The sequence below is a fragment of the Mustelus asterias genome, chromosome 1 (genome assembly GCF_964213995.1).
Source record: "Mustelus asterias chromosome 1, sMusAst1.hap1.1, whole genome shotgun sequence".
NCBI lineage: Eukaryota > Metazoa > Chordata > Chondrichthyes > Carcharhiniformes > Triakidae > Mustelus > Mustelus asterias.
The window spans coordinates 41138790-41164861 of NC_135801.1; the positions used below are offsets into that span (position 1 = coordinate 41138790).

At 46.2% G+C, this 26072-nt stretch overlaps 1 protein-coding gene across 1 annotated transcript in view; it reads right to left on the reverse strand.

Annotated features, from left to right (window-relative positions):
* rxfp1 (relaxin family peptide receptor 1) overlaps positions 1 to 26072 on the reverse strand; it is a 177504-nt gene that overhangs the window by 73035 nt on the left and 78397 nt on the right. Inside the window, exons 8-11 of the mRNA XM_078233281.1 lie at positions 23487 to 23558; positions 13988 to 14059; positions 2683 to 2754; positions 2511 to 2585 (exon numbers count right to left, since the gene is read on the reverse strand). Coding sequence (XP_078089407.1) covers positions 2511 to 2585; positions 2683 to 2754; positions 13988 to 14059; positions 23487 to 23558 — 291 coding nt within the window. The remainder of the gene's footprint in view (positions 1 to 2510; positions 2586 to 2682; positions 2755 to 13987; positions 14060 to 23486; positions 23559 to 26072) is intronic.

Sequence of the window (26072 nt, forward strand, 5' to 3'; positions counted from 1 at the left end):
TTTACAGAGTTGCACTTTTGTAGTAGCAAGCTCTCTGAAAGGACGAGGTTTTGAAAGGTCATGTGACCCAATTGGCCAATCAGGCTGAAGAGCACGAATCCTGGAGCTGAGCCCGGGCTTTCCTGACAGATTCAATCCTGGAGCTGTACAAGTTGGGAGTACATTCGAGCACTCTGTATATAGTTATGGTTATTCTAATAAATAGTTTGTTGTTGTTCAAACCTGCTGGTCGACAATCACTCAGACATTATATTGGCGATGAGGATGGCGCCTTCTAATTGTCGCGGAAAAGAAGAAACAGACCTCATGTTCAAATAATTCAAGTCAAGCCAGTCTACAACCAGTGCTTCACCAAAATGCTTCTTAATGCAAATTAGAGCTGTTTCATCCAAACTCCAAAGATTGGATTCAACATGTTGATTGTCAGCCGTACTTTTTCCAGGCAAACAAAATAGTGGGGGAGGAGGAGAGAAAGATTATCCTACTTAGTTTGTGGAGCCCAAACTTACAATTTAATGGAGTCTGACATTTCCAGATGCCCGATACAAAGGGGGCGATCTTACCGGCTCGTTCCGCTGGTCGACCAACGTGGCAAACTCTCAAGAGAGGCAGCAAAACCGGGTTTGCACCCAGTTTCTCACCCCTCGCAATACCACCGGCACTGTGAAGCTGGCGTGATCAGCTGATTTAAATATTCATCAGTTTATTTTAATACGATTATTGAACCCGGGATGGAATTGTCTGAATTCGCTTGCCTTAACGGTCTCACTGGTGGAGGCCCTCGCCAGTGAGGATCACGTATGGTTCCCCCACCAATGGGGAGCATATATGGTGGCCTCGCTGGTGGGACCGGAAGACATTGAGGCCCCTGGGTGCTCTATGGGTAGTGCCAGCCTGGGACCCTGCCGGTGTCAGCCTGGCAATGCCCACTGGACACTGGGCAGTGCCAAGGGGCGGGGCCTAAGGGAATGAGGTGGGCCCTGAAGGGGGTGGGGCCTAAGGGGAGGCAGGGGAGCTGCACACTCTGCAATCAGGGATTGACCAGGGGGGAGGTGGGGGGGGGGGGGGGGGGGGGGGTTGGGTATCAGATCAGCAATTGGCCGGGGAGGCCAGCGATGGGATGGGGAAAGGGACAGATTGCTCACTTGTACACAGAACATAAGATCGTGTCTGAGAGCTCGCCAAAAAAAGGGGCATGATTCTCTCCCATTTTCACGCTTGTTTGGCACCTAGATTATTTTTAGTACGATAGCCCCCAAAGACTTTTACAGAGTTCGTAGATCTTGTGAAAGGGCATTACCATCCAAAGCCCTCGGTAATTATGCCAAGGTATAAATTGAATTTGACTACAAGAACCCCTGTAGAAGCGATAGTAGCTTTTGTGGATAGCCTAAAGAAAATAGCAGCACACTGTGAATATGGGCCTGCCCTTAATGACATGTTAAGAGACCGTCTAGTGTGTGGGGTGAATACAGAAGAAGCTGTTGGCTGAGTCAGGATAACTCTGAAGAAGGTGCTGGAGGTTGCTCTAGATATGGAAAGTGGAAAAAAAAGTGTGTAGGGCAGGGAAGTCCACAATCTTGAAAGAAACTGCTTGCGTCAGTGGCACCAAGATTGAGAGCAGAGTTTGATGAACAGAGAAATGCAGAAAGCAAGAGAATGCAGAGATAGAAAAGATACAGTAAGAAGTCTCACAACGCCAGGTTATAGTCCAACAGGTTTATTTGGTATCACAAGCTTTCGGAGTGTCGCTCCTTCTTCAGGTGACTCACCTGATGAAGAAGCAGTGCTCCGAAAGCTCATAATACCAAATAAACCTGCTGGACTTTAACCTGGTGTTGTGAGACTTCTTACTGTGCCCACCCCCGTCCAACGCCAACATCTCCACATCATAAAAGATTCAGTCTGCAGCCCAGGAGTAGTAAAGGGTGCTGAAGATGTTGGGGGGAGTCACTTCCAGAAGAAGTGCCGATTTAAAGAAGCTGTGTGTTTTGTCTATGGTAGAAAAGGATACGCAAGGCATAAATGCAGGAACAAGAAAGGCGAGCACAGTTCAAGCCGCCTCCTGTATTCCTGCCCATTGGGCACTTCGATTTTTTTATGCATTAAAAATAACTCCCCTTGCTTGCTGCTGGGAAGCTCAATCTGCCTTCAAACCACTGCGGCCTTAATTCCCTACTTTCATCCCGCCATTGTGAAGCTGACATTTCAACTTCCGTGCAATGAAGTGCACTCTCCCACTGAAATTTCCCACTACCAGTAGCTGTACAAGATTCTTGCCGCCCTCGATATGTTATTAAAAGAGCATTTTATTACATTGGTATAAAGAACATGCTCATGATTTTCTGACCAAGACTGAAGTGAGGAATATTAGATAAGACAGAGTAACTTTTTCTGTGGTGCACACACTATTTTTGATTCTTCTAGCTTCTTTTAACTGATAGCTAAACAGAGTCACTAAACAGGTTGAGACTTCAATGCAATTTTGAATTAAAACTGAGGTTACTTACAGCCAGTTTAATTTGGGCATCTCTTGACAGATCGGTTTACTAGGCAGCTGATGGAAGGAATTGTTCAGCAGTGCTCTAGAAAAACAGAGCCATCAACAATCAGTTCACATCAATAAATGATGGACCATTATTTAAGTTGTTTGACGCTGTATAGCTTAACACCAGAACTTACAGGAGAACGACTGACTTCAGTCCCATGAAAGTTTTCGAGGTAATCTTTTGGATCCGATTGTTTTCAAGAATTCTGAAAGAATGAATTTGATAGAAGTTACTTCTGCACAACTAAAGGGACTTCCGAAAAATATATACACATGAACTAGATTTTATTAAGTAAAGGACTAAGTCTGAAATAGTATGATTGGGACAAACTATAACCAACTAGGAGCCAACATTTAATACGCTTAGGGTAAGAGTTTTGGGTATGAACCATATTGAGATGTCTCCTGTACCCTCTCTTATTTGCCTCTCTAGTTATGTTGCATTTCAACAAACTAGAACTGATTGATGACATTTTTTTAAACAGCCTACATTCCAGGCAAACCAGGTTCTTAATCACCAATCGATCATGCACTTTAGAACGAACAGCCCTTGTAGCTTGCAATATGTTATAAACATGCACAGTGCACAATGACATTAAACACTTGACCTGGACATCTGGGTATTTGTATTCTTGTAAGTGCCTCCTAATATGTACAGTAAGAAGTCTCACAACACCAGGTTAAAGTCCAACAGGTTTATTTGGTAGCAAATACCATAAGCTTTCGGAGCTTGCTGCTCCTTCGTCAGATGGAGTGGTCTCTGTTCTCCAACAGTGCAGCAAGCTCCGAAAGCTTATGGTATTTGTTACCAAATAAACCTGTTGGACTTTAACCTGGTGTTGTGAGACTTCTTACTGTGCTTACCCCAGTCCAACGCCGGCATCTCCACATCATGACTACCATCCTAATATGTAACCAGGGTGACCAACCGTCCTGGATTTTCCAGATTGTCTCAGAATTTGCCTTCCTGTCCCCTGTCCTTTGTGTGGGCTTCCAGGGACACCATTTGTCCCAGATTCCTCTCAGCAGCAACTGAGGAGATTTTTGGTGTCTCTCCGTGCACATTGTGCTGTTGTGAATGTGCAGTCTATAGCGAACATTGAGCCAAAAGAAGTAGAAGCACTGTCTGGTACTCTGCTCTCTGAAAGCTATCCAGCTTCAGCAGCTGGGTGGTTGGGGTTGTGAGGTCCAGTTGGGTTGCTAACCCTCCAGGATTGGCTTGGTGTCTCTTGGAATTGGTGATCAATCTCCAGGACAAAGCTCTGTGCCAGCCTGGAGAAAAATAATCAGGACAGTAAACATATTAATTTTTTGTCATTTGCTTTGAACATTTCCCTTCACCAGATATTGAAATTGGGGGCAAAATGCTGTTTGGCTGACAGTCCAGCATCATCTAATTGGGTAATGAGTCTTTTTGCTTCCAATTGGCATTGATGCAGTGCGTCACAAGGATGGATGCGTTAGCCAATTATTGGATGGAGCTTGGGGGGAAAGTCATGTAATGAAATCTCCAAGGTGGGTATGGGGATGATCTGTTGGAGGATCACTGGTGGTGAGGGAGTCCAGCAGGACTCTGGAAGCTGGGTGGTCCAGCGGGGAAAGGCTCGTGGTCAGTTGTGGTGGCACTCAGGATTGGCTTGGAATTGGGAAGCTGGGGTCGGGATTGGGGAAGCTGAGGTCAGGGTTGGATCTGGTGACAGCATTCTTAGGCCCGAGTCGGGATCAACGGCAGCATTCATGTGGCAGATTTTGCCATCACAGTGAATCTAAGTTTAAAAATATTGGCAACAAACAGCAGTGGGGCCTGTGATGAACAAATTCATTTGCTTGGATGGTGGAGATTTTGACCAGATTGTGTTGCGCCTCCCCATTCCTGATACTGCACTCAGTCGAATGGGCTGCTGCAGGGTCCTAGTGTCCATCTTATTTGACTGGATTGGCTTTTGGGGAAATTAGTTCTGATGAAGCAAACCTAACCTCTATCTCTATAAACTCTGCCTCTTTATTTTGTTTCTTCTTTCATGTTTTGATTTTTCTCTTATTTTTGCTTTCAGTCAGCAGCACACCTCCTATGGGCACATATTTTGTTTATTTTCCTGCTCCATCACCGTTTGCTTGAGCTCTGGAGGACTAACTCTTCTGTCATTCAATCTCTCCTGTGTTCCACCCAATCACACACCTTCTTTTTGTCCTTGTCACACCTGCCCCTTGCTTAAAACCTATTACCTCTCTAACTTTTCCCAGTTCGATCCGAAATGTTAACTCAGTTTCTCTTTCCACTACTGCCTGACCTGCTGAGTATTTCCAGCATTTTCTGTTTCTATCGCAGTAAAATGTTTATTGGGTCACTCAGGAATTTGAAATGTGACAATATGATTGCACTTATCGGAGGGCTGGGAATATATGAAAATCCCTGAGAACTATTTGGTTCATACATTGAAAGAATAGACATGTTTTATAGGGTTGTTAAGATGTTGGAACTCAAAGATGAAAGGCAATTCTTGAGCGCAAGGAATCAATTTTGTTAACAGAGATTGATTTGGAAGTGTACATCACACTAACAAACCTTATTGCTTCCAAGAAAGCCATGATGTGCCACTCAAAATTTATCATCAATTTGGAGGAGCACGCCAACTCGAAGCCACCAGAGATAGCAGAACACTACAGATTTGGTAGTTAAACAGTTGGTGAGTACATTGTGGCATTGAAGAATTTATCAAACACTGCAATATTGGCACAGAGTCATAGAGGTTTATAGCATGGAAACAGGCTCTTCGGCCCAACTTGTCCTTGCCGCCCTTTTTTTTAAAACCCCTAAGCTAGTCCCAATTGCCCGCATTTGGCCCATATCCCTCTATACAAATCTTACCCATGTAACTGTCTAAATGCTTTTTAAAAGACAAAATTGTACCCGCCTCTGCTACTACCTCTGGCAGCTTGTTCCAGACACTCATCACCCTCTGTGTGAAAGAATTGCCCCTCTAGACACTTTTGTGTCTCTCCCCTCTCACCTTAAACCTATGCCCTCTAGTTTTAGACTCTCCTACCTTTGGGAAAAGATATTGACTATCTAGCTGATCTATGCTCCTCATTATTTTATAGACCTCTATAAGATCACCCCTCAGCCTTCTACGCTCCAGAGAAAAATGTCCCAGTCTATCCAGCCTCCCCTGATAACTGAAACCATCATTATTAGACTGTGTATTTTTGATCAACTGCATTCAACTTTAACAGTCAAATGTGGTAGAACTAAACTCAAACATGTCTTTAACATTCTCTTCATCAAAAGTTCATCAGGTAAATACTCTGTAGCAGAATGCATGGTTGTTCTTTGCTCCAGCAGACAATTAGCCAGATTCGTACCTAAATTTAAACATCCATGCAGCAGTTGTTTCTTGAGTGCTTCTTTAATTATCCCAGCAGATTAATCTGCAGCTCCAAGAGGAGAAGGAACATCAAGATGCTTTGTCCCCCTCTCTCATAGCCATCACTGATTGAGCCCATGGCTAGACTAACAGAATGTAGGTCTGAACACATATCTGGCAGCTACTGAGTATCTCTGGACTGGCTCTCTGTGGCAGGCACCAGCTTTTTCATGGAGGCAGCCAAGAACTCACATGCTGCAGCAATGATAACTTTCAGAACTTGGACAGACTCCTCTACCTTTTACTCAAGGCTTTGTATAGCCTCAGTTTCCCTGCTTCTTACCCTGTCCGCCTCTGCAGCCCAGAGAGGTTTCTTATGGTCATATCCATAAGAAAATAGATAAATCCCCTGGTCCGGATGGGATTTATCCAAGGATTCTCTGGGAGGCAAGAGAAGTGATTGCAGAGCCTCTGGCTCTGATCTTCAGGTCGTCGTTGGCCTCTGGTATAGTACCAGAAGATTGGAGGTTAGCGAATGTTGTCCCATTGTTTAAGAAGGGGAACAGAGACTTCCCCGGGAATTATAGACCGGTGAGTCTCACTTCTGTTGTCGGCAAGATGTTGGAAAAAATTATAAGGGATAGGATTTATAGTTATTTGGAGAGTAATGAATTGATAGGTGATAGTCAGCATGGTTTTGTGGCAGGTAGGTCGTGCCTTACTAACCTTATTGAGTTTTTTGAGAAAGTGACCAAGGAGGTGGATGGGGGCAAGGCAGTGGACGTGGTATATATGGATTTTAGTAAGGCGTTTGATAAGGTTCACCATGGTAGGCTTCTGCAGAAAATGCAGATGTATGGGATTGGGGGTGATCTAGGAAATTGGATCAGGAATTGGCTAGCGGATAGGAAACAGAGGGTGGTGGTTGATAGTAAATATTCATCATGGAGTGCGGTTACAAGTGGTGTACCTCAGGGATCTGTTTTGGGGCCACTGCTGTTTGTAATATTTATTAATGATCTGGATGAGGGTATAGTTGGGTGGATTAGCAAATTTGCTGATGACACCAAAGTCGGTGGTGTGGTAGACAGTGAGGAAGGGTGTCGTAGTTTGCAGGAAGACTTAGACAGGTTGCAAAGTTGGGCCGAGAGGTGGCGGATGGAGTTTAATGCGGAGAAGTGTGAGGTAATTCACTTTGGTAGGAATAACAGATGTGTTGAGTATAGGGCTAACGGGAGGACTTTGAATAGTGTGGAGGAGCAGAGGGATCTAGGTGTATGTGTGCATAGATCCCTGAAAGTTGGGAATCAAGTAGATAAGGTTGTTAAGAAGGCATATGGTGTCTTGGCGTTTATTGGTAGGGGGATTGAATTTAGGAGTCGTAGCGTTATGTTGCAACTGTACACAACTCTGGTGCGGCCGCACTTGGAGTACTGTGTGCAGTTCTGGTCCCCACATTACAGGAAGGATGTGGAGGCTTTGGAGAGGGTGCAGAGGAGGTTTACCAGGATGTTGCCTGGTATGGAGGGGAGATCCTATGAGGAGAGGCTGAGGGATTTGGGATTGTTTTCGCTGGAAAGGCGGCGGCTAAGAGGGGATCTTATTGAAACATATAAGATGATTAGAGGTTTAGATAGGGTGGATAGTGATAGCCTTTTTCCTCTGATGGAGAAATCCAGCACGAGGGGGCATGGCTTTAAATTGAGGGGGGGTAGTTATAGAACCGATGTCAGGGGTAGGTTCTTTACCCAGAGGGTGGTGAGGGATTGGAATGCCCTGCCAGCATCAGTTGTAAATGCGCCTAGTTTGGGGGCGTTTAAGAGATCCGTAGATAGGTTCATGGACGAAAAGAAATTGGTTTAGGTTGGAGGGTCACAGTTTTTTTTTTAACTGGTCGGTGCAACATCGTGGGCCGAAGGGCCTGTTCTGCGCTGTAATGTTCTATGTTCTATGTTCTAAGTGCTCAGCTTCTGATGGCTCTCTGCTTGAGATCGGTTGGGGGGAGGAGGGCGGTGTCTGCTGCCACTCTGCCTGAGATCAACAAAGGGGAATGGGGGGGGGGTCTGCTGCCGCACTGCCTGTGATCAGTGAGGGGGAAGGGGGGGTCCGCTGCCACTCTGCCTGTGATCAGTGGGGGGGAGGGGGGGTCTGCTGCCACTCTGTCTGAGATCAGTGAGGGCGAAGGGGGGGTCCGCTGCCACTCTGCCTGAGATCAGTGAGGGGGGAGAGGGGTCCACTGCCACTCTACCTGAGATCTTTGGAGTGGGGGAAGGAGCCCGCAATCATTCTGGGTGGCAGAGAGGATGGGGGGAATAAGGGGGTCAGTAATGTTGTGGGGGTGGGGTAATGTCTGTGGGGGCCAGGGGAAGGTATTATCTGGCCAGGGAGCAATGTGGCAGTTGAGCCGCATTCTATCATTTCTTTTTCTGCGCATGCGCAGTTGGAGGCGCCAATCGGAGTTGCAGGATTTTGGGCATGTTAAGCCCCACCCATAGACTTGTGCAGCGTGATTCGGAATTGCTGATATTTTTTCAGGCAGAGTCCTATGGGGGCGCCTGAGAACGGGTCTAATAGTCGGATCTGAAGCACTCTCAGTTTCAAGTCTGCCCAGCACTTAGAATCATAATGGTAAAATAGGGCCCTCGGTGTCAGAGTGTCAACTGGCAGCATTAAAATGAGCAAGTTGGCTTAATGCAGACTAACAATAAAGTTCAAGCTACCCATTTTTAGGTCTGTGCAATCCTTAACCTATTGAAGGTTATTATGTCCACTCTACTTATGATTTATCAATGGTTATCTCTGTAAAATATGGTTCAATTAGTGATGAAGATATATAATCAGGAAATTTCAGTAATTGAGATTCTCAACTTCCAATATGAAGCATTGATTGTAATATTTAATTGAAAGTCACTTGCTGACAAAAAAAATCAAGAAAAAAATCAGTATCCAATGTAGGGCTTGAGAAAATGACCCTGGAGTTGAGTCTTGTTATCTACATGGTTAACTATCCAGGCAATGAAGCAGTTCTCCAAACCTCCATTCTGCCAGTGAACGGTCTTGGCTGACAAGGGCTCACGTGGCAAGTCTTTCTATGCTACCAAGGCAATGGTCTCGCTATAAAGTCTTGAGATTAATGGAGGCTGTTAAATAATGTCCGAGGGAGGGTTCTCACATATGCTAGTGTAATAACTCGAGGCGATTTATTGAACTATGTACAACAACAGGTTTAACAGCACAACTATACAGGTCTACTCCAAACAGTGCCCTGACTCTAAGTGAAGCCCTTCAATCCCAGGAAAGCTCACCTTTGCTCTTGATTGGCCCAGTTTCACATGCTCGTGCTCCATTGGCTCTGGCCTGGTCATGCGTCCATGAAGGATTGCTCATTAAAGGGGCCACGCTACCACAGCATTATTCTAGTCAAAGAGCAATGTCTCCATGCTAGTCATGTATGAATGGGAGGAACACCCACCTATTGTCCTCCAGGATGTCCTTCACCTGGAAGGGGTGGGATGGGGATGACTGTCTTGACAGAAGCCAGACACAGGGCCTACCACTTGCTTGGTGGCTCGGAGATGGTGGCATACCTGAAAAGAACATACTAGATTGATTCCTGCAATTCATTCACAGATTCACTAAGCTCCAAGCAATCTTCTACTGGCTCTTGTCCAGATAATGAGGAAGAGGACCTGTCGCAGAAAGAGGCTATGGAGTCTCAGGAAGGTCAGGATGCTGGCGACCAAGGACTAGTTTGCCGGGTGAGCATTGGCCCGACCATGGGTAGATCATGGGTTGTGCGGCTATCTTCAATGAGCAAAAGGTAATGCCAGAACTGCCTTTGTATGTCCTGGGATGTGGCTGCACACATTTGCCAGTTTCTCCACGATGACTTGCAGCTGCTTGGGCTTGGAAGCAATCCAATGGTGGTGACATTAAAGCTCACCGCTGCCTTAAACTTCTTTGCCAGTTGCTCCTTCCAGTGCTCTGCTGCGGATCTGTGTGTCATCTCCCAGTCAGTGACATACAAGTGAATCTGGGGGGTGAGAGATGCTCTCTGCAGTAAAACACAGCAATTTGTCCACTTCCCACGGATCGTGAAAGCCAGGCTGCCAAGAGCCTTGCGTTTTGCAGCAATCTCCAGTTTCCTGCAAGTGCAAAGGACTATTCACCACACACATGGCCTTGATTGTTCTGTGGCAATAGCTAGTTGCATTCATCACTGCGAAAGGTTTCCATCTCTGACTATGTGACTCAAATGTGATTGCAGAAGGCAAATGCAGCAGATTCGTGCTTGGTTCCCAGAGAGCTCTCACAATGCTTCCATTTTGACCCACTCCCACTCCACAGTTTCTTGAAGGACCTCGACGATTGCAGGGCAATTTGGGGCAACCCCAGAAGACCTGGCTTCTATGACACCACTTTGCTGTTCTCAGGGTGCTGCTGAAGAGAGCAATAATGGTGTACATCCTTCACAAGGTCAGCAATTGAACAGACTTCAATAGCTGAGGTTCAGATGTTTGCAGCGCGTAGGTGGGGCTTTCCAGCACTCACCAGAGTGTGTCCTGGATCATCATTGTCTACTGCACGCTGCAAACCTTGCACAATTAAGGGGGGAATGTTTTAACTGAGGGAGACATGGAGGAGTGAGATTTCTCCTGAGATGATGAGGATGGTGAATGGGATGATGCTGATGAGGACCAGGATGTCACGGAGGAACATGCAGAGGCCATTGGAAGGGTACGCACAGCAGAGAAGCCCGTGGCAATCTGATAGTTAACAGATTCCAGACAGAGTAAGCTGCTGAGACATTTCCTTTATTGTTTCATTTTCTATCTTCTGCTGGTGGGCAGGCCCCGGTTCTTTTTTGGAAACAGGCAACTGTACTTCAAACTGACAGACTTTGATTTTTGATTGCTGGATAAAATTGCCCTACTTAACGTTCACCCTGCTGGTGGTTTGATCCTTTGCATGCACCAAACTTTGCTGATACAGGGAGCCCTGGTACTAAATGTGTGGAGATGTGCGCACATTAGAACCTGTTTCCTGCGAGCTCAGGCACCTGCAAGTAGAAATGAGATTTTTCCCAAGCACTCACAATGTCCGCATGCATGGCAACTTGGAAACAAAATCAAATCTAACCTTGCAGGGATGTACTCAAGTCACGCTCAACCTGCTCCTAATGGAGCAGACCTGGCAGAATTAGAACCCTACAGTGCAGAAAATAGGCCATTCTGCCCATCAGGTCTGCACTGACAACAATCTCACCCAGGCCCTATCCTTGTAACCCCACGTAATCTCCCTGACACTAAGGGGCAATCCCACCCAGACCTGTTCCCTGTAACCCCAAGTATTTACCCCACTAATACCCCTAACCTACACATCTTGGGACACTAAGGGGCAATTTAGCATGGCCAATCCACCTAACCTGCACACTTTGGAGTGTGGGAGGAAACTGGAGCACCTGTAGGAAACCCACATAGACACGGGGAGAATGTGCAAACTCTACATAGACAGTCACCCGAGGCTGGAATTGAACCACGGTCCCTGGCACTGTGAGGCAGCAGTGCTAACCACTGTGTCACTGTGTCGCCCCTTTCAGACAGAACCAGGTCAATAGTAATATTTTTTCTTCTATTATTCTTACCTCACATTTTCCCACATTATACTCTATCTGCCCAATTTTCGCCTTAACTGTATCCCTTTTCAGACTCTTTGGGCTGAATTTCACAGCCCCCTGCTGGTGCATTTCTAGGCAGGCGAGACTTATAAAATAAGTGGCCTGCTCATCACTTTCCTGTCCACACCCAACCTGTCTCCCATATTATGATAGGCGTGTCAGAGGTCAGGCAGTCCTTGGGCCAATTGAGGCCCTTAGGTGGCCAATTAATAGCCACCTAAGGACCTCATTCGACCTCTACCATTATAATATGTGCAGCAGAGGAAGGCAGAAGCAAGGTGGGCAGCTTGGCAGCTTTCACCACTCACACTGCTGTTCAGCAGGAGGAGGGTTTAGGTACCTCCTTTTGAAGAGTCCCCCACTAAGACTGTACCCCCTTTAAAACCCCACCGACCTCTAAAGCAGGGCCTCCCTACACCCCTCACCCACTTCATTGGAGTTTACCAGACAGGTCTGTCCAAAATCCCCACACTTACCCAAAATCTGGGTTCCATGACACTTCTTCTCAGGGATTGCTGTCGTTCCAGTATTGGTCACTACACAATTCTGGCAAAGCTGGGTCTACAGAGCTTCTGGCTGACTAGATTGACAGGCAGCTCTCCAGGGCAAGACTTTCTTCCAAGTGGGGCAAAAATACCACACCAAATAAATTAAGGCCGTTCCCAGCATAACATCGCTGCAGGGCAGTCAGGTTTCAGTTGAGCAGGCTGCCCACAGGCCTTTTGTTGGGAGCACAAGGACTATGCCTCCCGTAAAATCCAACCCTTTGTGTCCTCCTTCCAACTTAATTTCCCACCAATCATTGTACTGTCAGCAAAGTGACTACAATAATGCAGCCCCTTAGTCCAAGAAATTCATTAAGCAGTAGGAGCATCTGGACTGATCCCTGTAGCACTCTGCCAGTTAGAATTTGCCAAGCTGAAAATTGCACATTTATCTTGATGCTCTCTCTCTCTCTCTCTTCCATTAGCTTGACATTTATTGTCAATGGGAAATACCAGAAGATGCTGCCGCTGGTGAATTGCATGCCACCTCCCGCTGTGAGAAACATGCTGCGGAAGGGCCAGAAAATCCCCCTCACAAATGACTTGTTCAAAATCTTTGCCATTTCCTTCTTTTCTATTGCAGATTCCCCAATCTCATCCTTGAAAAGACCAATGTTTTCTTTAGCTACTCTCTTCCTTTTTATGCGTCTGCAGAAACTATTACTGTCTGGTTTTATGTTTCTTGCTAATTTATTCTCATAATCTACTTTCCCCCCTTTATATTTTTTTCTTCAACCCTCACTAGTTTCTAAGAATCTTCCCAATCTTCTGGTCTGCCACTAATCTTTGCAACATTGTGTGTCCTTTCATCCAATTTGATAGCATTTTTAATATCCTTTGTTAGCCATGGATGGTTGCTCCTTCTTAGAGAGCTGGTCTATGCTCTTCAGTCTCTATTCTGTCACTCTGTATATAGTCTCATCAAAAGGATCAGTGTAAAGTTGTACACGATATGCTTGGTTGAAATACCATACTATACATAAGGGAACTGATTCCCCCTTGTTTTTGACCAGGGACCATTCAGTTTCCCTAAGAAAAGCTGAGAAAATAGGGTCAGGCCTTTCATGTTACATCTTCTCCTTTAAAGTATTTGTGGATTTTCTGGGGATTTGCTTCAAGGGTGGTACATTTTTGTTCCAAATAGGTAAATGAAGCAGGACGGGTGTAATTGCCTGACCAACATGATTTTCCTACAGGATTGTTGAGTGCGTGCCCATTAGAAAGTACCCAGTTAGAACGCTGTTTCATGCTCTATGCAGACCTGATTTAGAATGGAAGATTCAGCAGGACTTAACTGTCCCAGCCAGTGAAACCATCCACCAGAAACCTCCGACTTCATCCGCGGCTGGGATTCTCCGGTGCCACTGCAGTGAATGGAGATTTGACTAAGCGCCAAATTCTCTATTCTCTAGTCTCTGGTAGTGGGGCAAACGAAATCGCAGAATCGCACTCACCTTTTTCGGCATTGAGAGGTTGTTTGTTTTTGGACTGCAGCAGCCAGAACATTCTGCAGCTGCACTGGGGCTCACTGGGTTCATGACGTCCGGAATTCTCTGGCCGTTCATTTCGGCGCAATTCTCCATTCCCACCGGCAGCTCACCCCCGCCCGCGGGTTTCCCACCGTGTGGAGTGACATCAGTAGGAATTACCATTGTCAGTGGCGGGACCAGAGAATCCCAATGCTAGCAAACAATGCGCCACCTCCCACCGGCGGGAAACAAGCAGCTGGGAGGCTGGAGAATTTCGCTCTTCATGTCAGATAAATTGCACTTCGTAATGGGAGTGCAAAGGGGAGGAAAACCATCTTGGCAAAGCTTTTATCAATATTCAGGAGACAAGTATAAGAACCTACAGCCATTGGACTTGCTGGAGATCTTCAAAGACTCTGGCCGGCAGGAACATTATATGATTGTTGCTTAAGTACCTGCAAAGGAGAAAGGAAAGATATAAGCTGATGTTAATGACATCATTAAGTATGATTATAATTATAACCTTTTGCTGTTCTCACCTGCAGGTAACGTAGTTTATCATATTGCATTTACATTGATGGTCCATGATCACATACCAATGTCATGGCTATCATTACTCTATTGGTCATTAGGTGGGAATTGCTGACACAGCGAACCTTCAAGACCGCCATCCATCCCATGGTAATTGTCCTGGCCACTGAGAACCTCAGGTTATCACAGTCTACAGTCAGTTTAATTAAAACAGATCAGGTTTCTACAAATGAGACTCAATTAATCTAGTTCACTGGATAAATGATTTCATTTCAAATTGTGGAGTGTGTCAAGTTCACTGACAAAGTGTCTGACTGGAGAGGTGTGCTGGAGTCCCACAGAGAACTAAAATAAAGCATGTTGATGTTCCTTGTCATGATCAATGATACTGGTTACCAATTGACATTGGCATTCTCTACTTCAACTATATCGACAATCAGATATAGTTCTTGATTGTTCTTGAAAAACTAGCAGGTTTTGGGGGGTTTGGTGTTCGGTGGGGAGAAGGTGGGGGATCAGCCATGGAGGTGGGAGGTGTCAGTGGTGGCTGGTCAGTGGTGTTGGTGGTCTGTGGGAATGGGAACAGGTAGTCAGTGTTGGGGTGGTCAGTGGTGGGGGGTGGGGAGGGTAGACAGGTTGAGTGGGTAGTTGGAGGGTGGGGAGGATAAGGGTACACTTGGGGCCTGAAGAAGTTAATTTTGGGAATGTGGGTGTAGTCAGGGGTGGGGTTGGTAGGTGGTCAGGGAGATGTGGAGGTTAGTCGAGGGTAAGGTGTAGTTGGGGGGTGGGGGTACTCTTGGGGTCCCATGGGTGTTTGAGATGGATCAGTACTACAGTATATCCAAAAACTTAAAAGTGATTTAAATACTTCTCACTATTTCTGGGTCACTATTTGGACAGATGGAACTATTTGAATTTTGCAACTTAAATTTAAGTTTTGGATGGTTTCCATTTTTAGAAATTTGGACTTCCTGGCCAAATGACATGCAATCTCTTTATGGGGATTTGAGCACATGTTTGGATATTGCTTTAACATCCAAAGTGCTTCAGAGTCTGTAGAATTATAGAATCTCTACAGTGCAGAAGGAGGCTATTCAGCCCATCGAGCCTGCACCGACTACAATCCCACACAGGCCCTATCCCCGTAACCTCAAGTATTTACCCGCTAACCCCCTGACACTAAGGAGCAATTTAGCATGGCCAATGAAAGTAACCCACACATCTTTGGAATTTGGTAGGAAACCAGAGCACCCAGAAGAAACCCATGCAGACACTGGGAAAATGTGCAAACTCCACACACTGACCTGAGGTCGGAATCGAACCTGGGTCTCTGGTGTTGTGAGGCAGCAGTGCTAACCATTGTGCTACTGTGATGCCCTATTTTTGAAGTGTGGTTACCATTGCTATGTGAATAAATGTAACATGCAGCAAAGTTCCACAAATAGCAAATGATTGATTAATCAGATTATCTGGTGTTGGTAATGGTTGAAATTTAGCCAAACACGAGAATTATCTGCTCTTTGTAAACACTACCATGGGAGCAGGCTGATAGAGCTTTGATTTAAAATCTCATCTGAAAGCCAACACCTCTGACAAATGCAGCACTTCACCAGTAAAGTACTGAAGGGTCTGTCAAGATTATGTGCTGAAGTCTGTCAGTGAGATTTGAGCTCACAACCTTCTGACTCAGAGGTGAGATTGTTACGGTAGTTTCGATAGTAACCTGGAGATGGGGAGCAAGTGGGAATGGGGCTGACTCTGAGGTTGGCAAACCTGGAAGGATGGGTTTGCCACAACATTGATGCAGTTACTGATCTGCTCAACTACACTCTCACCTCCAACTTTGATGCAGAGTTACTGCTACACTTGAAGCACAATCCTGTTCACAATTCTAGAACCATCTTGGAATGCAAAGATAACCTCTGGCATCTTCCCTGTATTACAAACCATCTCCTGAATACCTCTGCCTGTCTCCTTTACCCTCACCTTCAATAGTACGTGCAAGAGGTATAGACATCTTTGTCATGAAGATTGAGACTATCCACTCAGCTGCTTCTGTCGTCTGCTTCCTATCTCATCAGGTCAAATTTCCTCTTTAAAGTATCGCTCTGCCGTTGCCATGAAATTGCATCTTTGTCTGGTTTCTCTCCTAACTCCCCTCACAGTCTCTCTGAATTCGAGGTGATCATGGGATTCTCATCCTACTCCCTTGATCCAAGATGCCCAAACCTTCTGACCACCTAATCTCCCCTTAGAGTACCATGCGAGCTGATATTGTTAATGCTTCTCTCTGTTCAGGTACTATCTCTTTCTAAATCTATCATCACCTCCCTGCCTTAGCCCTTGACCTCACGATCCTTGCAAGCTACCATTCCATCTCCAACCTTCCTTTCCTCTCCTTGTATGTGTTGTTAGTTCCTCTTTCCCAGAACGCCATGTTCATATCCCTTCAGTGTTCTCTTGCTGTTGCAATACGAAATGGTTCTTGTCAAAGTTACAAAACACATCCTATGTGACTGTGAATGGTAAGCTATCCCCCCTCACCCTTCTTGACTTCCCTCTAGCCTTTGATACAGCTGATGACACCATCCTCTTCCAACGTCTCTTCTTTATCGTGGAGGTGGGAAGAACTTTAATCTCCTGTTTTCATTCTTATCTAATTGTAGACAGAATATCACTTGCAATGGCTTCTCTTCCCACTCCCGCACTGTTCACAGAATAGAATCTCTAATGTGCAAAAGGAGGCCATTCAGCCCATCAAGTTTCCATTGACTTGGCATCTTATCCAGGCCCTCACATCCCCACTCCCACCCCGCCACCCCACCTGCCCACCAGACCCCCATTACCCCTAATCCAATTAACCTACATAACTTGGGACACTAAGAGGCAAGAGGTAGCAGGTAATTGGAAAGGTACTTAGCAGACCCAGGACAGGATTTTCTGTGTAGAGTTTGCATGTTTTCCCTGTGTCTGTGTGGATTTCCTCTGGATGCTCCTGTTTCCTCCAACACTCCAAAAATGTGCAGGTTAGGTTGGCTGGTCATGCTAAATTGTCCGTTAGTGTCAAGGGATTAATGGGGAAAATACACCGGGTACAGGATTGGGCCTGGGTGGGATTGTTGCCGATGCAGGCTCGATGGTCACTGTACTGTAGGGATTCTACGATTCTATGACACCATAATTTGACTGTATCAATATATCAGGGATATGGATGAAACAAGCCAAGTCAAATAATTGGACTATTTCTGTTTAGGTTTGACCTGGATTCTTTTCAAATTGATAATATAAGTGCAGCTAAGCAGGCACAGATTGTATTTTGCATACAGTAACTTATTTCAGTGTTTCAGGAAAGAAAAAAAGCAATCCTTATTATGAATCAGACTAAGAATTTCTGTATGTTTATTTAAATTATTGGCCGGGATTCTCACAAAACAAAACTAAATGTTCAATGGGCGGGTAAACGGGAGTATTTACCACCTGTTTTTTGGGTGAACTTACCAGAACGAATCTTTGACAGTCTGTGCAATGCAGAGCCCCTTAGAGTGATTCACGCTGGTAAGTTTGGGGTGGGGGGGGTGGTATCTCGCTGGAGAGGCCGGCAGCATAGTGCTCAGTAGGCCACTGCCCCCCGCCCCACAATTGCCGGCTGCCGATCGCTGGCCTCCTGTTTATCCCCAAACTCCTACCCTAATCGCTGGCCTCCCCTTCCCGATCGCTGACATCCTGACACACCCTGACACAGTCTCGGCAGATCTCCCACTCACCTGATGAAGGAGCAGCGCTCCGAAAGCTAGTGGCGTTTGCTACCAAATAAACATGTTGGACTTTAACCTGTTGTTAGACTCCTTACTGTGTACACCCTCGATTGCCAGCCTATTGGACACCCCCAGAGCCAGCCCCGATAACCCGCCCAACCGCGTCCCCCCCCCACCCCCACCTCCAGGCCAGCCCTGATCTCCCCACTCAGCCCCGATCTACCCTCCTGATGGCTAGCCCCGTTCGCCCCCTCACTCCCTACCCCACAGATCCCATTTGCAGAGTGGCAGCAGATGTCGCCCTCCACCACAGATCACCAATAGGCTTCACTCCCTCTATGCCTCACTCCTCTTGCCCCACCCCCTTGGGACTGCCTGGTGCCCAATGGGCAGTGCTAAGGTGCCCATTGGGCAGTGCCAGGATGCCAGGCTGGCACTGCCTAAGGGGCATCCTCCTTGCCACTAACCTCCCGCAGGGGCCTCAATGGCCTCTGTCCCTATCACCAGGGTGAGGATGCCTGTTCTGTTAGTGGGAGCAGTTGTAAACCCCGCTGCTGGGAACTTCTCTTCGCGGAGGTGGGTGGGGAGACGTCAGCAGGCACGGAGAATACCATCCCGGGCCCGCTAATCATATGGAATTGTCAATTTCCATATGATAATCAGCTCCGTGCCGATTTCCAGTGTGGAGCTGATTGCGTTACAAAAACGGGCCTCAGAGACTCACGATCGGCCGGATGCCAGTCGCCAATCTTGCTAAAGGCCCCCTGCTGTTGTCTCCTAGCCCACTGTTCTGCTCAAGCAGCACACCAGGCTGGGAGAATCCTAGCCATGGTGTTTCATTACATTGTAAAACCAACGCTGCTCATCACCAGAGCAGTTAGGGCAGTGCGATTTGTATATCCATCCGTGTGCTGTCTCAGTAGCGGCTTGTTCCCTGGTGTCTAACTAAAAAGCAGTTGAATTTCCTTTCTAATTTCAAAGAAATTCTTGATTCAGAAATTGGAATGGAAAATTCCCAAAGCCACTCTGCTATTTAAAAAGGTGTAAGTGTAAATGCAGGAACGTTCTCTGAGTGAGTATTTGGCCATTGACGGCTAGATGAGATGTGGCCATATAACCTCACTTAACTTTACTCTTCCTCTTAATTGCCTGTCAGCAAATAAAATATCATGAGCGCATCCCCATGTCTTTCCTCCTCCATTGCTTCAGAGCGCTCATATTGTCCCTTACAACCTCCTGAGCTTCCCACCTTCTTATTTTCATCTTCTGATGAGCTCTTATTCTCCTCCAGTTCACCCTCTGACAAGGGCTCACCACTTTGCATAGCCAGATTATGAAGGGCACAGCAAACTGCAAACATGTGGCTAACAGTCTCCAGTGTGTATTGCTGAGTGGATCAGGCATCTGAAGTGCAAGAAGTCCTATAGTCTGCTCTGTACGTGAACATGGGGAGGTGTGAGGAGCATTGTACCTCTCCTTGACACAACTATTATTGAGGTCATCAACCTGCAACCTCACATGGTGTCAGGTCTTCATGAAGTATATGACATATGTGATGTACGCAGTCTCTGGACAATCGTAGGGGTGCCCGGCACTGCTTTTATTCATTTGAAAGTAGAAGACTCTTTGATGATCACCCCTTGGTCTGGCAAAGCACTTCCACCGTCTGGATCCCTCCTCCTTATCTTCCCGTTCATGTTCAGGCTCACCTTGACCATGTTCCCCAGGCAATGTCTCCTGCAGGAGCAGTGCCCTCATCACAATTGCCTGCCTTCACCAAAGCTACATTCCTACCTTAGACTCTGTCGACGATGTAACTTTGATGTGAAGCTGAGAGTTCTGTCTATGCCTTTAACTGAAGGAAGGGATTGGCTTTCAGTTGCTTCCTGGTCTCTCTCCTTTGTAACTGACCTAGATCCTGTCCACTGAAGTGGCAGCAACCAACTCAGCAGTCCTCCCACACAGTCTCATACCCCTCCTGGACAGGAGCAACAATACTTTCATTTTTGCTGGAGGCCATTGTTCCGGGACCTCAATATGGTGGTGCTGCATCTTTAGTTCAGGACCAAGTTCAACCCTTCCTCACCGTCTGCGTGCCTCTGATTTATCGGGCGCCTCAAGATGTGAAGGTACAACTACCTCCTGTTATTCCACAGCCTCCCCCAATAATACTGGATCCCACCGTTTTAATGGTGGACATTCCGACACACGCCCTCCCCGAGCCCATCACGTGCAGTGGCCCATGTGGACCTCTGCCCACCCAATCTGGAACCTTTGTACACATTAATGACAGAGGTAAATGGCACCCCCTGCACCCCTCCCCATGACAGCTTCCTATCTTTCCAATCTGTAGGTGCCCCCAGTGACCTTTACCATTCTCTCTGCAGCCCAGTATGGAGTCCACCAAGCCTAGGGACAGCCCTGCACACCAAGCTGTGATTATTTTCCTGTGGAGCTCACAGCCTTTGCCCCTCCCTGCAGCTGGAGAACACCACGCTTCCAATGGTTGCTCCTACTGCATGCCCACTGCACTATCTCCTATCTCTGATTCAGACTGAGGTCCATGTACCCACTGGACTCTGTCATCTGTGACTCCTTTCCATTTCACAACAGGAATGTCTGCGCTCTGAGAGTCCTATCTGCCAGCCGCTGAACTTAAATGGGAACCTTGTCATAGCAACTAGCCCATTGCAATGAGAATTAAGGACAATAGTGACCCTCCCAACCCATACCACCCCCAACTTCTGACTGTTGGTGTGAACCATCTCTAATTTGCCGCTCTAACAAACCCCATATCAGAGTCTATGTGTATCGCCTTCCAGTAAACCATATGATATCCCTTTGACCCCCCCTTGTTTGTCAGCATATAATGCATCCTCCCCCAATAATACTGGATCCCATCGTTTTAATGGTGGACATTTTAATTGGGCTCCAGCTTCCCGCCCCTCAGTCTTCCCTCTGTCTTCCATTGTTCATCATCTTCGTCCTGCCCCTCTGCTTCCATCATGCCCTTTTCCATCCCCCCCCCCCGTGCTATTGCACAGCCTTTCTTCCCCATTGCCCCCCCACTGTCTTTGTCAACCCCACCCTCACCTTGCACCCCACCCCCGTCAAACTTCAAGTCAGTCAAAATGAGGCTGCATGAGTCCCGTAGTACAATGGTGTTCCGGCAAACACCAGGCATTCCCCAGCCCCGAGCCCAGTACTCGTCAGTGTCTGAAAGTGAAGGCTGCATGAGCCCAGTACCAGAGTGATGTTCTTGTTGACAATGTCAGCATAGAGCAGGAGCGGACTAACCGTTCAGCCCCAGCAAAGTGGCATTCAACAACAGGAGCGGCTCAGCATTATGGCAGGTAGACTATATATGTTGCACCCATCTCAACGTCATGAGCAGACTGAAGTCCGACTTGTGCATGCCAGTTTCAAACAGGTTTGAGGCCAACATAATTTCCTGCTGGTATGACGCAAGATTGGAAGGCATGATGAGATTCTGGTGAACAGCTGTTTTATTGAGCACTCATGAGATGCAAATGAATGCAATTTGCATTCACCACACCAGGCAGCAGGAAAACCAACCCTCCACAAACACGCCATTGGAGAATTTCAAACTGTTTTTACACTGGTGGGTTTCCAACTTTTTCCTTCCCACTGGATTCTCCGCTCTTGCCTACCACGAAAGTGCTGCTCCAGGTGGGATGGGAAAATTCCACCCTACATTCCAGGTTTTCATCAGAACTGGGTAATGTAGAAGTGTAATAAGTTTTGAGCAAGAGATGAGTGGGTGAAAAACAGGGGAGAGTGAATGACAGAAGAGTTAGAATCATAGAATCCCTTTGGTACAGAAGGAGGCCACTCAGCCCATCGAGTCTGTATCGACCATAATCCCATCCAGGCCCTATTCTTGTAACTTTCATTTACCCTGCTAATCCCCCTGACACTAGGGTCAATTTAGCATGGCCAATCAACCTAATCCGCACATCTTTGGAAACCGGAGCACCCGAAGGAAACCCATGCAGTCATGGGGAGAACGTACAAACTCCACATAGACAGTGACCCAAGGCCGGAATTGAACCCGGGTCCCTGGTGCTATGAGGCAGCAGTGCTAACCACTGTGCCACCATGCCGCCCCTGTTTTTGGGTGGGAGCGGCAATGGAGGTAAAGTCTCAAAATAGCTTTGAAAGTTGAGATCCCCATTTGCATTAACTTTACATAGTACAAATACACTGTAACTTTACATAGTAGTCTGCTATGTGAAACCTTGTTGAAAGCCTTCTCCGAGAGTGTAAATAAACCACATCCATTGGTTCTCCTTGATCAACTCTACTAGTTACAGCCTCAAAGAATTCCAATAGATTCATCAAGCATGATTTTCCTTTTGTAAATCCATGCTGACTTTGTTTAATTATACCATGCTTTCCAGCTGCTGAGTTATGAAATCCTTGATAATGGACACCAGCAATTTCCCCAGTACTGACGTTAGGCTCACTGGTCTATAGTTCCCTGTTCTCTCTCTACTTCTCTTTTTGAATAGCAGGCTTATATTAGCTACCCTCCAATCTATAGAAGCCAGTCCAGAGACAAAGAATTGTGAAAAATGATGACCAATGGATCTACTATCTCCAGGCCATTTCTTTAAGTACTCTGGGATGAAGATTATCAGGCCCAAGAGATTTATCCACCTTCAATCCCATCACTTTCCCCTAAACCATTTCTCTACTAATATTGATTTCCTTCAGTTCCTCACTAAAACTTGTTTCTCTCAGAACTTCTGGTATATTATTCATGTCTTCCTTTGTGAAGATAGAAGCAAAGTAAGAATTCAGTTCCTCAGCCATTTCTTTGTTCCCATTTTGTTCTCCCGTTTCTGGCTGCAAGGGGCCTACAATCGTTTTTCTCAATCTTTTTCTCTTTACATACCTATAGAAACTTTTACAGTCAATATTTATGTTCCCTGTTAGCTTATTTTCATACTCTATTTTCCCCTTCTTAATCATTTCTATCTCTCTCCCACTTTTAATTTACTCTTCTCAGTATTGAAAGATTATCAGAGTTTGAACCAACTATTGCAACATACTTTGTGCATGAAGTTCTACACAATACAATGAAATGCCTCAAGATAATGATGGTAATTTTAAAAGTAATTATCTGTAAACTGCTATCTGCAGTGTTGCCTCACAGGTGAAATGAAATCTATGTCTCGTACCCTAATGTATATCTAATAATCAAAAATTACGGCATCAATCTAAACAATACAGAATCAGTGGTGTTAAATACAAAGTCCTATAGTTCTATTGGGAAAAGAATCAGTTCAATCATTTTTTGCAGTTGGACTGAAAATCTAAGACAAATAAAACATGAGAAATTGGTTAAAGAACTACTTACCAATAGCCGCATGGTTAAAGCAACTGGACCCAGAAAATACACGGGTCAATGATTCAAGCAGTTACACCACTATGTGCCTGCTGGTAACTTCTGGGTTTGAATCTGTAAACAGTGGATCTTCTGCCAGAATGATGGTGGATGATTAGGAAAACACCTGTGGAAATTCAATCACTTATCCTCTAGATGAAGGAATTTTGGATCGAGGATACTCACAGTTTAATGAGATTGTACAGTCCCTTAAATGCTCGTTCAGAAACTGTCGTGATTTCGTTGTAGTTTAAGTTTCTAAAACAAAATACAATTAAGTTAATTTAAAATGTGAAATTTACAAATAGTATTCACGCCAACATGATAGGAATTAGATGACATGGGATTTGAAATAGATGCTAAACCCCACAAGGTCGAGGTTTAAACACTTACAACGCCATCAAATTAACTGTACTTGTGGATTCATTAAACAATATATTTATTTTGCAAAGCCATTTGTATTTTTCCTTGTTCCTTTGCTTGACCACATACTCTTGCTTAGAGGATAGGTATCTTGCTCCCTAACCTTTATCAATGCTGCCATGTAGTTATTTTGTGGAGATGCCGGCGTTGGACTGGGTAAACACAGTAAGAAGTTTAACAACACCAGGTTAAAGTCCAACAGGTTTATTTGGTAGCAAAAGCCACACAAGCTTTCGGAGCTGCAAGCCCCTTCTTCAGGTGAGTGGGAATTCTGTTCACAAACAGAGCATATAAAGACACAACCTCAATTTACATGAATAATGGTTGGAACGCGAATACTTACAACTAATCAAGTCTTTAAGAAACAAAACAATGTGAGTGGAGAGAGCATCAAGACAGGCTAAAAAGATGTGTATTGTCTCCAGACAAGACAGCCAGTGAAACTCTGTGGGGGTTACAAATAGTGTGCCATGAATCCAATATCCCGGTTGAGGCCGTCCTCGTGTGTGCGGAACTTGGCTATCAGTTTCTGCTCAGCGACTCTGCGCCGTCGTGTGTCGCGAAGGCCGCCTTGGAGAACGCTTACCCGAATATCAGAGGCCGAATGCCCGTGACCGCTGAAGTGCTCCCCAACAGGAAGAGAACAGTCTTGCCTGGTGATTGTCGAGCGGTGTTCATTCATCCGTTGTCGCAGCGTCTGCATAGTTTCCCCAATGTACCATGCCTCGGGACATCCTTTCTTGCAGCGTATCAGGTAGACAACGTTGGCCGAGTTGCAAGAGTATGTACCGTGTACCTGGTGGATGGTGTTCTCACGTGAGATGATGGCATCTGTGTCGATGATCCGGCACGTCTTGCAGAGGTTGCTGTGGCAGGGTTGTGTGGTGTCATGGTCACTGTTCTCCTGAAGGCTGGGTAGTTTTGTCAATCTTAATTGTCATTGATGAAGCCGAACATCTCGCCAAGGCCATCCCCACACCCCCACTTCTTGCCTTCAAACAACCGCACAACCTCAAACAGACCATTGTCCGCAGCAAACTACCCAGCCTTCAGGAGAACAGTGACCATGACACCACACAACCCTGCCACAGCCACCTCTGCAAGACGTGCCAGATCATCGACACAGATGCCATCATCTCACGTGAGAACACCATCCACCAGGTACACGGTACATACTCTTGCAACTCGGCCAACGTTGTCTACCTGATACGCTGCAAGAAAGGATGTCCCGAGGCATGGTACATTGGGGAAACTATGCAGACGCTGCGACAACGGATGAATGAACACCGCTCGACAATCACCAGGCAAGACTGTTCTCTTCCTGTTGGGGAGCACTTCAGCGGTCACGGGCATTCGGCCTCTGATATTCGGGTAAGCGTTCTCCAAGGCGGCCTTCACGACACACGATGGCGCAGAGTCGCTGAGCAGAAACTGATAGCCAAGTTCCGCACACACGAGGACGGCCTCAACCGGGATATTGGGTTCATGGCACACTATTTGTAACCCCCACAGAGTTTCACTGGCTGTCTTGTCTGGAGACAATACACATCTTTTTAGCCTGTCTTGATGCTCTCTCCACTTACATTGTTTTGTTTCTTGAAGACTTGATTAGTTGTAAGTATTCGTATTCCAACCATTATTCATGTAAATTGAGGTTGTGTCTTTATATGCTCTGTTTGTGAACAGAATTCCCACTCACCTGAAGAAGGGGCTTGCAGCTCCGAAAGCTTGTGTGGCTTTTGCTACCAAATAAACCTGTTGGACTTTAACCTGGTGTTGTTAAACTTCTTACTATGTAGTTATTTGCCAGGAGGTGGATGAGTTTGAGTTAGGTTTGACACTTTGTGGTTCCCTCCCTCTCTTCCTGTGAAAGTAGCCAGCATCAATTTTGTGCTTTCCTTTTATAGGGTGGCTGAGATGAATTGCAAGCATCAACCTCCTCTTACATGAAGTGACGTGTTGCTGGTGAACCCTGTGTACCAATACCCTCAAAGCACTCCATTTCTTTCAACAGCAAATTCGTGATAATACTGTAGCAGACACCCACCAGCAAGGTGTGATGATGGGGGAGTGCACTGGGCAGGAACTGGTCAGAACTTGTTGTTCCCTTTGTGCAGGGAGCAGTGTCTTTGGCAGGGGTAGGGGGTGCAGAGCCAGTTGCCATGAGGAACAGGTTGGAGAAGAAGCTGGGATCCACTGAACAGTCAACTTCAGTGTGATAGGAGCATGAGACACGAAAGGGAAGCCTTTGTTGGCGTGTTGGGAGACTGGCAGTGCAGGATGGTCTACACAGCATAGGGACCCCTCTCCCTGAGTTTGAGAAGTCCTGAGGTACAGGTGACAATCTCT